At 41.0% G+C, this 16,592-nt stretch overlaps 1 protein-coding gene across 1 annotated transcript; it reads left to right on the top strand.

Moving 5' to 3' along the window:
- Positions 1–9,160: 9,160 nt before the first annotated feature.
- Positions 9,161–10,126, top strand: LOC101105851 (olfactory receptor 2AT4-like). Its single transcript, XM_015100807.2, has one exon. It carries the CDS (start codon positions 9,161–9,163, stop codon positions 10,124–10,126), a length of 966 nt encoding a protein of 321 aa, XP_014956293.2.
- Positions 10,127–16,592: the final 6,466 nt, after the last annotated feature.

Here is a 16,592-nt window from a genome sequence, read left to right as displayed (position 1 = left end):
TTCCCCCTAGTGCAATGGAATAATGTTCATCTTTATATGATATCTTGCACTGTGTAAGAATTTCACTACTTCATAAGAAGCTTTTTATTAAAAAAAAAAACCTGCATGGCAAAAAAATCTTTAAAAGCAAAGTCAAAAAACAAAAGACTTACATCACAGGGAAAGGGCAAATATACAAAATAGATAAAGAGTTCTGGAGAAGGAACTGGCAATCCACTCCAGTATTCTTGCCTGGAGAATCCCATGGACAGAGGAGCCTGGTGAGCTACAGTCCATGGGGGATCACAAAGAGTCGGTCATGACTGAGTGATAACATGTGTACATACTTCCTGAACTTATAGAAGAAAAATCTAACATACAAATATAAAAATGGGCAAAATATATGAAAAGATAGGTTACCAGAAAAATGCAGTGGTCTTTAAACAATGAAAAAGTATTTAATCTACTGTATTAAAATAGTGTATAAAAAGAATACAAATTAAAACTACGATGTGAATTTCCCTAGTGGTCCAGTGGTTAGGAATCTGCCTGCCAGTGCAGGGGACATGGGTTTGAACCCTGGTCTGGGAAGATTTAAGATACTGCAGGACAACTAAACCCATGTGCCACAACTACTGAGTCCACGTGCTGCCACTACTGAAGCCTGTGAGTTCTAGAGTCCACACTTCGCAACAAGAAAGCCACTGCAATAAGAAGTTTCTGCACTGCAACCAGAGAGTATCTCCTTACTGCTCACCACGACTAGAGAAAGCCTGGCACAGCCAAAACAAAACAGTAAATAAAAAAATGTAAAACTACACTGAAATGCCATTTTCCACATAATCAGATTAGCAAAACAATATTCTGGCAATATGCATGTAGAAAATCAGAACCCTTGTAAATTACTTGTGAGAATGCAAATTGATAGAGCATTACTGTGATACCCACCAAAAGTATATATGCATTTACCCTTTGACCCAGAAATTTCATTTCTAGGAATCAGTCTCAAAGATACGCTGGCAATAATTCATTAGGCTACTCATTCATCATTAGGGAACAGGTTGAAAAAAAATTTTTTTAAGTATAATGCATCTATAAAAAGGAAGTGATAAGGCTGTATACTGATCTAGGATATGCTAGTGGACTTCCCCGGTGGCTCAAATGGTAAAGAATCTGCCTGGAAAGCAGAAGACCCTGGGTTGGGAAGATCCCCTGGAGAAGGGCATGATAACCCACTGCAGTATTCTTGCCTAGCGAATCCCATGGACAGAGGAGCTTGGCGGGCTATGGTCCCTAGGGTCGCACTGAGTTGGACACAACTGGAGTGACTTTGCACACATGTGCACAGAAGGATGAAACCTCTTAATTAATAAAGATGGTTACCTACAAGGAGAGAGAGGGAACAGAGTGGAGGGGACAGGAACGGAAACAAGAGAAATGTACAATCTGACTTTAGATGTATATATAATTTTTATATAATTAAAAGAAATAAAAAAGAAAAAACACAATTCCCTCCTTTTTAAAACAAACAGAAACACTTGACCTTAGATGTCTATCAAATCAATGGCATGATCATTAGGAAAATTACTCCAAGAGTCATCGAAACAGTGTTTTGACTGTACATCCTAAGAGGGCTATAATTTAAAAACAAGAAAAATCATAATAGTTTAAATTACATTGAGATGTCTTTTAAAAAATATGTTACAGTTTTACTGAAGAGATTAGATTGAAATTAAATCATTCTATAATCATTTAAAACATTTCATTTTGAAATTATTTTATACTTACAAAAAGTTACAAAGACAGTATAGAGTTTCTAGTTAACCTTTCATCCAGCTTCCTCTAATTTTAACATCTTATGAAACCATTCTGCATTCATCAAAACTAAGAAACTAACATGAATCTATATAACACATTATCACTCAAAGTCCATCGTTTACAATAGGGCCCACTCTTGGTATTATATATTATTTTTTGTATAGACATCCAGTTGTTCCAGCACCATTTTTTAAAGCCTATTCTTCATCATTAAATTGTCTTTGAACTTTTGTCAAATACCGAACTATAGTTGTGTCTATTTCTGGGCTCTGTTCTGTTCCATTGGTACATTTCTCTGTCTTTTTACTAACACCACGTCATCTTGATTACTGTAGCTTTACACTTAGTGTTGAAATTGGGTAGTGTGAATCCCCCAACTTTGTTTTTCTCTTTTAGAATTGTTTTGACTACTTTAGTTCCTTTGCTTTTTGATATAAATTTTGGAACTAACTTGCTGGGTTTTGATTGGGATTGTGCTGAATCTATGTGTTAAATTTGGGATACTTGACATTTTACCAATATTGAGTTCCAATTTAACAACATGGATATCTCTTTATTTATCTCAATTTTCTTTGATTTTATTCATCAGTGTTTTGTAGTTTTTAGCCTATGGATTGTGCACATATTTTGTGGAAGAAAGAAAGTGAAAGTCGCTCAATCGTGTCCAACTCTTTTGTGATCCAATGAACTATATAGTTCATGGAATTCTCTAGGCCAGAATACTGAAAGGGTAGCCTTCCCCTTCTCCAGGGGATTTTCCCTACCCAGGGATCCAACCCAGGTCTCCCACATTGCAGGCGGATTCTTTACCAGCTGAGCTACCAGGAAGTCCAAGAATACTGGAGTGGGTGGCCTATCCCTTCTCCAGTGGATCTTCCCGATCCAGGAATCAAACCAGGATCTCTTGCACTGCAGGCAGATTCTTTACCAACTGAGCTATGAGGGAAGCCCCACGTATCTTGTTAGGTTTATATTTAAGTGCACTTTTTGTTAGTCTATTAATATGGTGGGCTTTTCATTGATTGGTTTTGAATGTTGAACAGATTCTTTATTCCTGGAATGAACTCCACTTGGTTATGATATATTGTCCTCTATAAATGTTGCTAAGTTTGATTTTTTTAAATATTTTGTTTAGGATTTCTGCATGAGGGATACTGATCTGCAGTTTTCTATTAATTTCTTTGCCTAGTTTGATATTAGGTTAATATTGGCTGGCCTTATAAAATGAGTTGGAAAGTTCTCTCTCCTCTTCTATAATCTGGAAAAAGTTGTGTAGAATTGGTATTTTTTTCCCTTAAATATTTAGTAGTATTTTCTTATGAAACGCCCTGTGTCTGGAATTTCCTTTTAGGGAATTTTTTTTTCTACAAAATCAATTTCTTTACTAGATATAGAAGTGTGGGGTTCTTTGTATTTATTTTTGGCTGAATCTTTGTTGCTTTGCATGAGCTTTCTCTAATTGTGGAGCATGGGTTTCTCATTGTGGTGGCTTCTCTTGTTTCGGAGCACAGGCTCTAGGCACTCAGGCTTAATTGTTCAAGGCATGTGGAATCTTCCCAAACCAGGGGTAGAATCATGTTCCCCGCCTTGGCAGGTGGATTCTTATCCACTGCACCACCAGGGAAGTCCTAGATATAGAAGTTTTAAAATTATCCATTTATTCTTGAATGGGTTTTGGTAGTTTGTACCTCTCGAGGAATTTGTCCCTTTCATCCACATCATAAAATTTATAGATATAGAGTTGTTTGTAGCAGTCTTTCGTTATCCTTTTAAAGTCTGTGATGTCTCTTCTTTCATTCTGAATGTTGCTAATTTGTGTCTTCAATTCTTCTTCTTGGTCAATCTGGCTATAGATGTATCAATTTTATCAACTTTTCAAAGAGTCAGATTTTAAACCTAAATGTCCCTCATGAAATAGCTAGAGGGAAGCTCAGGGAACTCAGTGCTCTATGATGACCTAGAGGAGTGGGTTGGAGGTGTGGGAGAGAGGCTCAAGAGGGAGGTGATAGATGTATAAATATAGCTGATTCACTTTGTGGTAGAGCAGAAACTAACACAACATTGTAAAGCAATTATACTCCAATTAAAAAAAAGAATCAGCCTTTAGTTTTATTGATTTTGCCCAGCAGTTTTTCTGTTTTCAGTTGTATTGATTCTTGCTATAATATTTATAATTTTCTTTCTTTTAAGTACTTTGGGTTTAATTTTGTATTCTTTTTCTAGTTTCTTAAAGTGAAAGATTAGATTGTTGATATGAGCCTTTTATTCTTTTCCAATATAAGTATTAAACTCTATAAATTTCCCTCTAGCTACTGCTTTCATAATTCCCTACAATTTTGAAATGTTGTACTTCTCTCTCTTTTTTTTTCAACTCAGAATGTGTTTTTAATTTCCCTTGAGACGTCTTAAATTCTGGAGCACTTCCTCAGGCCCATCCACTTGAATAGGGCTTGATTCCGACCTCTGCCTCACCAGCATTACGTGGCTGCTAAGATCTTTCTGCAGCTCTGTAACCTCCCAGCTGCTGTCTTCTTCTGGTTTCTCAAAGTCTTTCCCTATACGTGCACACCTGAGGAGCTGGTCCCTGACTTGAAGGGTATTTGTATAGATTTTGAAGTTCCTTCCCTGCAGTACTATCCTCCCCAGTATTTTGCCTTTTAATTTCCAGCGTTTTTGGTAATCCAAATTCCAATTTGTATCTCCTTTTTATTAGGACTTTATTTTTCTAATTGAGCTCTATTCTCCAGTCCTGTAAATTGGGAAATGCCCTCAGGTAAAAATCTGGGATCATGTGGAAATTACTTCCTGAGCTTTCCTATTCTCAAGGATCACAGTCCTTTAAGGTCTCTGAAGCCTTCAAACAATTGTTTTACATATTTTATCCAGCTTTTACAGTTGTTTTTGGCATGAGGTTTAGTTCCAAAGAAGGTACTCTGTCATAGGCAATACTTAGAAGTCCTCTTTGAGTTTTTGCACTATTGGTAGGAGAAACGCAGTGCAGACCCTAGGATTTTAGAGTGAACATTGTGGTTAACTAGTCTCCTTTTGAGAAACAGTGCCTAGCCCTAGTGCAGCTGAAAGCCTGACAAGAAACACTAAAGGACTATGGGTCCCAAGCTGACCCTTACAAACTGGGTATTAATTTGAACAAACAAAATATAAAACTGGATATGTACAAAAACATCCCACTGTCAAGTGGGAAGTCAAGTAATAAATACTATATTAGCTCAAGCATATCTTGAAGGCACAAGACAGTTGTATGAGTGGGTGGCTCAGACTTCCAAGATGTACCATCTTGCAATATTGATACCTTCCCATCAGTTCTGACATAGGGCCTCATGGGAAATTCCCTATAATCAACTCTCCCAAGAAGAAAGAAATCAGGCTTGATTTCACAAACAGTTCTTCACAATATTCTGAGACTACTCAAACATGGACTGCTGCTACATTACAGCCCATTCAGGAAGGCCTCGAAGGATCAAGAGGAAGATAAACCCTGTCAGTGGGCAGAACCTTTGCCATTGCCTCTTATCTTTCACCTGGTAGGTTCATCTCACCTGGAAGGTAAAATGGAAAGAGGTTTGGATCTATACAAGTTTATGAGCAATGGCTACGTCTTTGCTGGTATATGAAGTAACTTAGAGCAAAGTAACAGGTTTGGTGAAGAGAAGATCTGGAGAGATTTAAGGCAACAGACTTCTGAGAAAGGCCTCAAACTGTGAAGATATTTTTGGCCCATGTGACAATTTACCAAAGGGAACTCATGGTGAAAAAACTCTCTGAAACCAGCAAAAATAGGTAAAATCAGATACACAAGATGACCCATTCATGAATATCAGTCAGACTCATAATGAGAATGAAGGTTACACCATTGGCATAAAGTTTGAGGCCCCTGAGAGCTATTAATAATGTTCTAATCATTACCAGTAAAGCCTAGGGACAAATCCTACCTCACTCTTCATGTATGCTGTAGGTGATGCCAGGGAGTTTATTCCTGAGGGATGATGGGTCCTCAAGGGAGCACCATCTTGAAGAAAATAACCCCAGGAGGCCTACCTGAAAGCAGGGAACCGAGGGTTTAATAGGTCATGGATCAGCCTCTAACAAGTCTTCACATGGAGACACAACAGGATACACCAGTATGGACCGGCTTAGTAGGTAAGCAGAACCAGGGATGGAGCATCCAGAGACAGGCAGAGAAAACCGGGGCAGGGAGACAGGGGTAGAGAAGCCAGGATGTATGAACTCGGGGCAGGGGTCAGGGAGACTGGTTGCGTGAGAACAAGAGGCAGGAGCACAGAATCCAGGTTGGCTGTGCACACGTGGGTTGTGAGACCTTGAGCCACACGTTCTGACAGGTCCAGGCAAAGGAGGACTCTTACACACAGGATTCAAACCACATCCTCATCGAATCATTTCCTCCCACAGGAAATCAAGGCTGACAGAGCAGTGACCATTGGAAACATGAGGGCACGCTGAGTGCTTACCTGTCCCAGGCTCTTGTGTAGTGTTGTCTAAACGTTCCCTTCGCATTCTCTCCACAAGGACACAACAATCCCGGAAGGTCACAAATGAGGGAAACGCGTTCAGACAGAGGAAAGTGACTTGCCCAAGGTCACACAACTGCAGGTACGAGCTGGGATGGGACTCCAGTCCTTTCTGACTCATAAGTGCATACTCTTGACCACTAAGGCCCGCAGGACAGAATGAAGGTAAAGCCCCTGGCTGGTCGCAGGTGCGCAGGAGAGGTGGGAGAGCCCTCACCCTCTTGCGTTGGGGTGTGGACCATGTGACGGACTCTGCCAGACATGGAATGAACACTCAGGAAAGGGTTTTGAATTCCAATTGGATTGGAAACCCTTCAGAGATCTTCTCCTCTAAACCTCTCACTATGCAGATGAGAAAACCAAGTCTCAGGGACCCAGAGTCACAGCAAGCAAGTAGCAGAGCTGGTCCAGGAGCCAGGACTCTTGGTTGCAAGGTGGAGTTCTTTAACAGCAGTCTGCCTCCTAACCACCTCTGCTCTCACCCCTCGCTAATTGTGACCTTGAACAAGGGCCTGTCCTTCTCCAGTCCTTGGTTTCCCATTTGCCGAGGGGCGTAAACACTCTGAAAGAGCTGTGAAGGAGGAGATGATGTCCATCAAGGGCAGCATCAGGTTGGACACTCAGTGATTGGGCTTTCTGTCCTTCCCTGTCCCCACCTGCACAGTGACTCTCTTGTAGACAGTCCCACCAGGGAGGACTTTCTGGGGCAAATTCTGTGCCCTGGGAAAGAGCACCCATTAGTCCCTAAAGCACAGGATGGCATCACTCAGATGTAGTGTGTAATCTAAATCAAAATAAGAGTCCTAACCTGTAAAATAAATTTAAGAAATTTCAACCAAATTTGGATATTCTCTATGATGGGCTAGTTGAACAGTGCTTTGAAAGGTAAAATGCAAAATTCTTTCATAAAGTACTTTTGGTGTCCCTGTTTGGCTGGTGTCCTATTGGATGGTCCAGTACCACCTGGCAATAGAAAGCCATGTCCCATCCCTCCACTGAGGTCTCAGCATCCCTCCTTCATCGTCTAAGCAGTGGGACAGAGGCGGGATGAGATGGGTAGCAAAGCTGATGGCCTTTTAGGGCCCCACTGGCCTCCCCTCTCAGCCTTTCTGCCCCTCAAATACCCTGCTCTGCCTCGCCCGGGACTGCAGACATGACTGTTTGTCTGAGAGCAAAAATGTCCATGGCAGTGCAAAGCAGTTTCACTTTTTTTGCTAGGTCCTGGGGTCTGATATTTGGAATATTATTTTAAAGGAAGATTTCCATTGCCAGATGCTAGTTCTTAGTGCTTATCCTGTAGCAACTCAAGATAAAAACTTGAATTATAAATTCGTCTGATATTATCAATGAAAAAGTGGAAAGAGAAACAGAAAACCTTGGTCTTAATATGTTCTCCTCTGTAAAGCTGAACTTCTGGATTCCCCAGGAGACATGGGGAGTAGAAGAGAGAGTCCTGTCCCAGGAATCAAAGACCTGAGTTCTGGGGATGACTCTGCATCCAGTGCCATTGGTACCTGGAAAAGGTCTCACCCTTTTTGTGCTCAGCCTCTTGCCTTCAGGAGGAAAACTGTTAGATCTGAAAATTAAAAGTTTTTTCCAGCTTTTACATTGATGGTTTTATGCATAAGAGGTGTTTCGAGAGAGAGAAATTAGAGGTGACTCTAGGAAAAGTGTGGGGCCCTGCTCACAGAATCATCAGGATCAACATGGAATTGCCTGCAATGGGAACAGGGATTGCTTAGCCCAAGGGGTGAGTATCAAGTAGATGGCAAATCAGTATTTCTCTTAATTCAATCCCCCTAGATCTATGAACACCCTTCCTCCTGATTCCTTCTTGGTCGGGGGCGGGGGAGTTCTCTGGCCTTGGAGCAGCTATTGCAAGCAAACCTCCAGTTCCTCTCCATCTAAAATGCTTCTCAAGCAATGATCAGGGACAGAGAAGCCCGGTGGAGAGTGGGTGTGCCAAACAGGAGTTTGAGCTGAGCTGCATGCCAGCAGAGGCAAGTTCAAGAGTAACACAGATATACTCCCTGGATTCCCTGTTGCTGCCCATTTGCAGGAGAATCCATGCTCAGTTCTGACTCCAGTCAGGAATGGCTCTTTCCGCCAAAGGCATTTTCAGTATCACTCCCGTCACTGCAATGTGACAGAGCCCCACACCCAGAGACAGAAAAGGGAGTACTCAACTTAGAGACAGGCAAAACCGCTGCGCCAAGCAAACAAAGGAGAGGAAGCCATTCCTGGTCAATAATTATGATGAAAAGATAGCATGTTGCTGTAAATGTTAGAGAAATCAGGCCTCCCTAGCAGTGTGGTGACAAAGATGTCACTTTTTTAAAACCTTAAAGCAATGCCAAATGAGAAAGGAGCTCAAGGACATGGTTTAAGAGACCCGATATCCCTGAAAGGATCATATGAGACATGGATGAGGGGACCAAAAGAGTTCTTTCACAACACTTGGCACAACTGAAATTAAATCACTATGTGATTCTTTGCTTAATGTCTTTCTCTCCCACTGAAATTTCTGCTCCATTAAGTTAGAGACCTTCTTTGTTTTGTTCAACTTGTTATATATGCAGCAACACTTGGTTTGGTATACTGTAGATAATTTTGCCACATTATTTTTTTAAAAGGAAAAGGGGAATTCTGAGAGAGGATGAAGACAGAGCCCATCATGTCTGTTCTAGTGTTGGTTGTAAATAAATGTGATTACAGTATACAGTGATCGCTCTGTAATTCATATTCCAGAATCACCGATTGTTCTGGTTTCCAAGTCCTCCCACCACTCACTTCCTGGGTGTCCAGCTTAAACCATCATGGAGACTATAGCCTGCAATGAATCAGAGGAGTCATGGACCATCTTCTACGTTGTGGGCATCCCTTCTCTGCCAAAATCCCTCTTCCTTCCTGTCTTCTTCATCTTTCTCCTTCTCTACCTACTCATCCTGGTGGGAAACGCCCTGATCCTGGTGGCCGTGGTGATAGAGCCCAGCCTTCACAAGCCCATGTATTTCTTCCTGATCAACCTCTCAGCCCTGGACATCCTCTTCACCACAACCACTGTCCCCAAGATGCTGTCCTTATTCTTGCGTGGGGACCGCTACCTCAGCTTCCCTGCCTGCTTCCTGCAGATGTACCTCTTCCACAGCTTCTCCTGCTCTGAAGCCTTCATCCTGGTGGTCATGGCCTATGACCGCTATGTGGCCATCTGCCGCCCGCTGCATTACCCTGCGCTCATGACCCCGCAGACCATTGCTGCCCTGGCAGCCAGTGCCTGGCTCACCGCCCTACTTCTGCCCATCCCAGCAGTGGTGCAGACCTCCCACATGGCTTTTGAAAACACCGCTCACATCTACCACTGCTTCTGTGACCACTTAGCTGTGGTCCAGGCCTCCTGCTCTGACACCAGCCCCCAGACCTTCATGGGCTTCTGCATCGCCATGGTGGTGTCCTTCCTGCCCCTTCTCCTGGTGCTTCTCTCCTATGCCCACATCCTGGCCTCAGTGCTTCGCATCAGCTCCCGAGAAGGACGCTCCAAAGCCTTCTCTACCTGCAGCTCCCACCTCCTGGTGGTTGGCACTTACTACTCATCCATTGCCATAGCCTATGTGGCCTACAGGGCTGACCTGCCCCTCGACTTCCACATCATGGGCAATGTGGTGTATGCTATTCTCACACCTGTCCTCAACCCTCTCATCTACACGCTGAGGAACAAGGATGTCAAGGCAGCCATCACCAAAATGGCATGTCCCTGGAACACAAATAATTCTACAAAACCCTGATTGATAGTGAAATTTATTTTCTCACAAACACCAGTAACAATAGAGGTAAAATTGGATAATTCAGACAGCCAAAGAGTCAGAACAATAATTCTTAAAATACAGTCCTAGGTATTCTTCCATTGTAACAAAATAATGATTTTCTTTCCTTAATTCACAGACAAAATTGGTTGGGCTTTTCAATTTTTAAGCTGTGACTCCCAAATTTCACAAGATTTGTGTTCACATTTCCACTAATTCAAACAATTTTAATTCTCAGAGACTTAAATATTTGACTAGAAAGAAATTCAGTTTTTTCCCTGGTAGAGCTTCTAATATTTCTAAATGCCCCCAGGATGGCTGACACATAGTTATGAATCAGCCTTGCCCTTTTTGCTGGAGTAGTAACTTAGAAATCCTCTTCAATGAAAACATCTGAAACTGCTACCATCTCAATTCTTGTTGCCTGAAAATACACTGCCACTACCAACGTGTCAATACCAGTCATGCAGGAAATTTACCACTGGTGTCTAGGCCTTAATAGTGTCCTGAAAGTAGAGCGTACCCTTCCTTGAGGTTACGCTTAGGCAAGAAGTATTCCTTAGCAAACCTGTACAGGCAAAGCATTGCAATTCTTTTAATTTTAAGCCATGCAATAGTTTTTCCATCCATAACAATGAGAGCTAAGTCTTTTTCTCTTACTAGTAGCCTGCGGTGTCCAGGACCTGCACTCTTGCTCACAATACAAACATAGGTATTCCTCTTAGCTCTAGAAGCCAGCCCTATCTCTTGATTCCCTTTCCCTATGCCAAATTTCCTCTTGAAGAATATTTTCCACCTATCACCTCACCTGCTAAATGGCACAGTCTCTCTTATCTCCCATTAAAAAAAAAACTATTTTCAACTTTTGTGCATCAAATGACACTATCAGGAGAATAAAAAGATAATCCACAATGGGGAAAAATATTCATAAATTAAGGAATTAATATCCAAAATATATTAAGAACTCCTACCACTCAAAACAACAACAGCAACACCCAATTTAGAAAATGGGCAAAAGTTTTGAATAGACATTTCTCTGAAGGAGACATACAAATGTCAAATAAGCCCATGAAAAGATGCTTGACATTACCATCAGTCTGGTAAGTCAAAACCATAATGAGATAGCACTTCCTACCCATTAGGATGGATATTATCCAAAAATGGAAAATACCAAGTGTTAGAGAGAATGTGGAGCAATTGGAAAGCTTGAAAAAAAAATGATGCAGCCACTGTGGAAAATAATATGATGGTTCCTCAAGAAGTTAAATATAGAATTAATGAATGATCCATCATCTCCACTTCTGGGTATATACCCAAAAGGATTGAAAGCAGAGTACTAAGAGACATTTGTTCACCTGTGTTCATAGCAACATTATTCACAGTAGCCAAAAGATGGAAACAACGCCAATGTCCATCAGCAGGTGAACAGATAAACATACACACCCAGTGGAATATAAGTCAGCCTTTAAATGAATGAAACGCTGATACGTGCAACAACATGGACAAACCTTAATGAAGCTGTAAGTGAAATAAGCCAAGTACAAAGGGGTAAATATTGTGTGATTCCATTTACATGAGGCGCTTGTCATAGTCAAGTCATGGAAACAGAAAGTGAAGCAGTGGGTCCTGGGAGCTAGGGGTGAGTGGGGAAGGGAGAGTTACTGTTTTCTGCATGTGGAGTTCTGTCTGATGACGGAAGAGTTCCGGAAATGTCCAGCGGTGATGGTTGCGCAACATTGTCAATGGACTCAATACTACTTCACATACATTTAAAGATGGTCCAAATGGTAAGTTTTATGTTACATATGTGTACCACAATAAAAGATATTTTAACAAATAGTTTCAAATCAGACCACAGGTCACAAGTCCTTGAGTAGCCCAGGGGCTGGCTGCCATTTTGTCAGATGTCCATCTCTAGACCCACTGATCATCTGTGGTCAGAGGAAGATATATGGAGTTCATCACATGGTTTGACATGAACACAAGAATTCATGGAGCAGTTTGCCTTAAAAAGTGGGGTGGGAAGGCATTTGTAACCTGGTACATTTAGGGGAATCATTGCCCTATCGGTGTCAGGCAGGTGTTGGAAGGTTGTTGTGGAGATTTGGGTGAGACTGGGAAATTTCATCTCTCAAACATCTCTAGCCTGCCTCTACTCCTCTCCATCCCACTTCATTCACTCCGGTGCAGGTGTTACCACCTTCTCTCTCCTGAAGGAGCGCAATCATCTCTCCAACCGTCTCTCTGCCTCTGTGCCCACCCTTCACTTCATACCTGACCAGAATGGGCTTTCTGGCAGACAAATCTGGTCACCTTACCACCCTCGATAGAACTTAAAGGCTCTCTCTGCTCTGGCTCCTCCTAAATGACTTCTTTGACCTCACATCTCACCATTGCCTCTCTAAAAGGAGAGGCAATTCTGAATTTTTTTCAGTTTGCCAAACACGCCAACTCATTCTCATTCTCACCAATCAGTCACCCTTCTCTCTTCCTCTTTGTCTATTTCAACCGAAATCTTAGTCAGGCTTCTCCTGTAACATCACATTCTCGGAGGAGCCTGCCCGGGCACCTTGCCCTGAAAAGTGAGGTAGATGCCCTTTGTGTGTGCCCCCTTAGCGCTCTATTACTCCCCCATCATAGTGTCAATGCTAGTTGCTCAGCTGTGTCTGACTCTTTGCGATCCCGTGGACTGTGGCTCACCAGACCCTACTGTCCATGGACTTCTCCAGGCAAGAATACTGGAGTGAGTTGCCATTTCCTTCTCCAGGGGAGCTTCCCAACCCAGGGATCAAACCCAGGTCTTCTGCATTGCAGGCAGATTTTTTACCACCTGAGCCACCAGGGAAGCCTCATCATGGCACTTTTAAATTCTTAACTTCTGAACCTTAGGAGAAAAGAGCTCTGAGCTCATGATACCTTTTAGTCTTTGTAGGCTCCTTGCTTGTTTTATCTTCCCCTTTACCTCCAAGCCCCCAGTTCCCACTCCACTCCCCTTTCTCACATTAAGTATGTCCATAAATATAAGCATATCTTTGAAAATAGGTAGTGTTGCTATGTGCATGTATGTACAAGTTGAATTCACATAAAAAGAATTATGTTACACATCTCCATTTATTTCTTAGGTTTTCATTTCATGTCTCTGTTGCTATTGATAGATCTAGTTTCATCGGTTCTTATTGACATTCCATGATACGATTTCATCACATTTTACTTTTCTAGTGGAGGCCACCTAAATTACCTCTAACTCTTTGCTATCAGTGCGTCTTGATAAATGCCCTTGTGTATGTCCTTGTATGAATCCATGGAAGATTCTCCCTGAAAGAACAAACACATTAGTCATGGTGTGCACAAACTTTAGCTAAACGTAGTCCCTCTTCATTATTTGTAGATTCCGTGTTTGTAAATTCATTTACTACTGAACCTAAAACCAGTGCTGATGGCAGTTTCAGGGTCACCCAGGGACACACCCAGAGCAGCAAAACATCTGAGTCATCATGCGCATGTTTCAGTTGAGGTCTAATAAGAACATTCTCTGCCCTCTTGTTTCAGCTCATATTGTGATCAAGTGTCCTTCCCATGGTCTATTTTTGCCATGCTTTTAGCATTTTTGTGCCCTTTTGGTAATTTCCCTGTTTAAATCAGTACCCAAGCATGGTGCTCAAGTGGTGTCTAAGACTTCTAAGCATAAAAGTCTGTGATGTGCCTTATAGAGAAAATACATGTGTTATTAAGCTTCATTCAGGCATGGGTTATAGTGTTGTTGGCCATGAGTTCAAGGTTAATAAATCAATAGTGCATATACTAAATGGGGATTTTTAAATTAATTTTTACTGGAGTATAGTTGACTTACAATATTGTGTTAGTTTCCACTGTACAGCAAAATGAATCAGTTATACATATACATGTTGTTGCTGTTGTTCAGTTGGTAAGTTGTATCCAACTCTCTTTGCAATCCCATGCCAGGCTTCCCTGTCCTTCACTATCTCCTGGAGTTTGCTCCAACTCATGTCTATTGAGTTGGTGTTGCTGTCTAATCATCTCATCCTCTGCCACCCCCTTCTCTTTTTGCCTTCCATCTTTCCCAGCTTCAGGGTCTGCATCAGATGGCTAAAGTTATTGGAGCTTCAGCTTCAGCATAAGTCCTTCCAGTGAATATTCAGGGTTGATTTCTTTTAGGATTGACTGGTTTGATCTTGTTGTAGTCCAGTGGTCTCTCAAGAGTCTTCTCCAGCACCATAATTCGAGAGCATCAATTCTTCGGCATTCAGCCCTCTTTATGGTCCAACTCTCTTTGGTCCAACCCTCTTTATGGTGACTACTGGAAAAACCATAGCTTTGACTATACAGACCTTTGTGGGCAAAGTGATGTCTCTACTTTTTAATATGCCGTCTAGCTTTGTTATAGCTTTCCTTCCAAGGAGCAAGCATCTTTTAACTTTGTGGCTGCAGTCACACCATCTGCAGTGATTTTGGAGCCAAAGAAAATAAAATCTGTCACTGATTCCACTTTTTCCCCCTTTTATTTGCCAGGAAGTGATAGGACCGGATGCCCATATATACATATACATATATCCACTCTTTTCAAGGTTATTTTCCCATATAGGTAATTATAGAGAGTATTGAGTAGAGTTCCCTGTGCTATACAGTAGAACCTTATTAGTTACCTATTATATGTATAATAGTGTGTATATGTCAATCAGAAATACCCATAAAACAAGTTATATATTTGATCACATCAGTTGACAAAAATGTTGTGACCAGAGGCTCACAGGAAACTAATCTTGTACTCCTCCTAGAAGAATGACTATGTGTATTTGCAGCAACTCAACAGAACACAGCTACCAAAAATAATGAGAATTGACTGTACTGAACGTACTTCAATATTGTTTCCTTGAATGGCTATGCCTTTTATACTCCCAGCAGTAATGGACTATAGACTATAGCTCCCATCTACCCCACATCCTCACCAACATCCTCTTCCAACTCTCTAATTTTTTCCTTCTTTATCAGGCTAAAATGGTACCTCATTCTGTTTCATTTGCATCTCTCTGATTACTAATGAAGCATCTCCTTGGTAGCAACTAGCATTTCCCCATATTGCTTATGAAAAAACTGCTTATTTTATTTGGATTTCCTGTATTATTTCATTGCTTTCAAGACTTTTGTATGTTTGCTCCTTGTCAACTTTAAATATTACTGTCAACTTTAAATGTTACAAGTATGTTTTTCAAGTTTGTAATCTACCCTGCCTGCATTGAGCAGAAATTCTTCATTTTGATATACTTCAATCCATCACATTTTTACCTTTTAATATGTGGAGTTTTAGCCTTTCCTTACCAGAATATCACAGCTTTTCCTCAATATTTTTCTTTTACTAGCTTCCTAGCCTTTTTTTTTTTTTTTATACTTTTACCTTGAATTCATGTGGAATTCTTCTGTAAGTTGTAAGGTAGGAATTCTGCTTTATTTTTCTTCATATTTGAAATCATATTTTCCATCAATCTCTTCCTCTTTCTCTCTTTTTTGGCCACGCCTTGGGGTGGGATCTTAGTTCCCCAACCAGGGATGAAACTTTTGCCCCCCGCAGTGGAACCACAAAGTCTTAATCACTAGACTGCCAGGGAAGTCCCACCAATTGCTCTTAAAAATCTTGTCTCTCCTCATTCTTTTATAGCCCTATATTTATCAAGTTCCCATACACTTTGTGCACTTCTGAGTTATTTATTTTGTTCTGTTGTCTACTTGCCTATTGGAATGTCAGTACCATGTTATGATACTATTATAGCTTTGTAGTATGTCTTTTTACATATCTGATTCAGGAAGCCCCTTCTCACCTTTCATATTTTTTTAAGTTGACTTACCTGTTTGAAGTTGACTTACCTGTAAATTTTGAAAGGTTTGTAAACTCCCTCAAAAACGCAGTGAAAATTTTTTGAGACTTCATTAAGCTACCACTCCCACTTATTTGATACAGCTCCCCATTTATTAAAATCTTTTTTGTCTTTATTTTAAACTTTTCAACAATCACGGTTATAATTTTTGACAGTATAAACTTCATCATTTGTGTTACTATTGTAAAAAGCATTAAAAAATTTTTTTCTAGTTATTGCAGCCTGGATGGGAGGGGAGTTTGGGATAGAATGGATACAGTATATGGCTGAGTCCCTTTGCTGTCCACTTGAAACTATCACAACATTGTTAACTGGCTATACTCTAAAATAAAAAGTTTAAAATGTTTTTCTAGTTGTTATGCTAGAAAAAGACCTATTTATAGCTAATATAGAGTTCCCCAGTCACAATCCTTATCACACTGAATTATAATTCCCTTCCTATTGCCTGTATTTAGTCTCCATTAGATGCCCAGCTATGTGAGGACAGGCACTGCCTCTGCCTTTTCCATCTCTATATGCCTGGCATCTTTCGTAGGGCCTGGCACATAGTAGTCGCT

This window comes from Ovis aries, chromosome 15 (genome assembly GCF_016772045.2).
Source record: "Ovis aries strain OAR_USU_Benz2616 breed Rambouillet chromosome 15, ARS-UI_Ramb_v3.0, whole genome shotgun sequence".
In the NCBI taxonomy this organism is placed as follows: domain Eukaryota; kingdom Metazoa; phylum Chordata; class Mammalia; order Artiodactyla; family Bovidae; genus Ovis; species Ovis aries.
Note: the sequence above shows the minus strand (reverse complement) of the source record. Positions and strands in the feature narration are given on the sequence as shown.

Excerpts from the sequence above, each read along its gene's own strand:
- LOC101105851 (XM_015100807.2), top strand. The coding sequence starts at position 9,161 with ATGGAGACTATAGCCTGCAATGAATCAGAGGAGTCATGGACCATCTTC.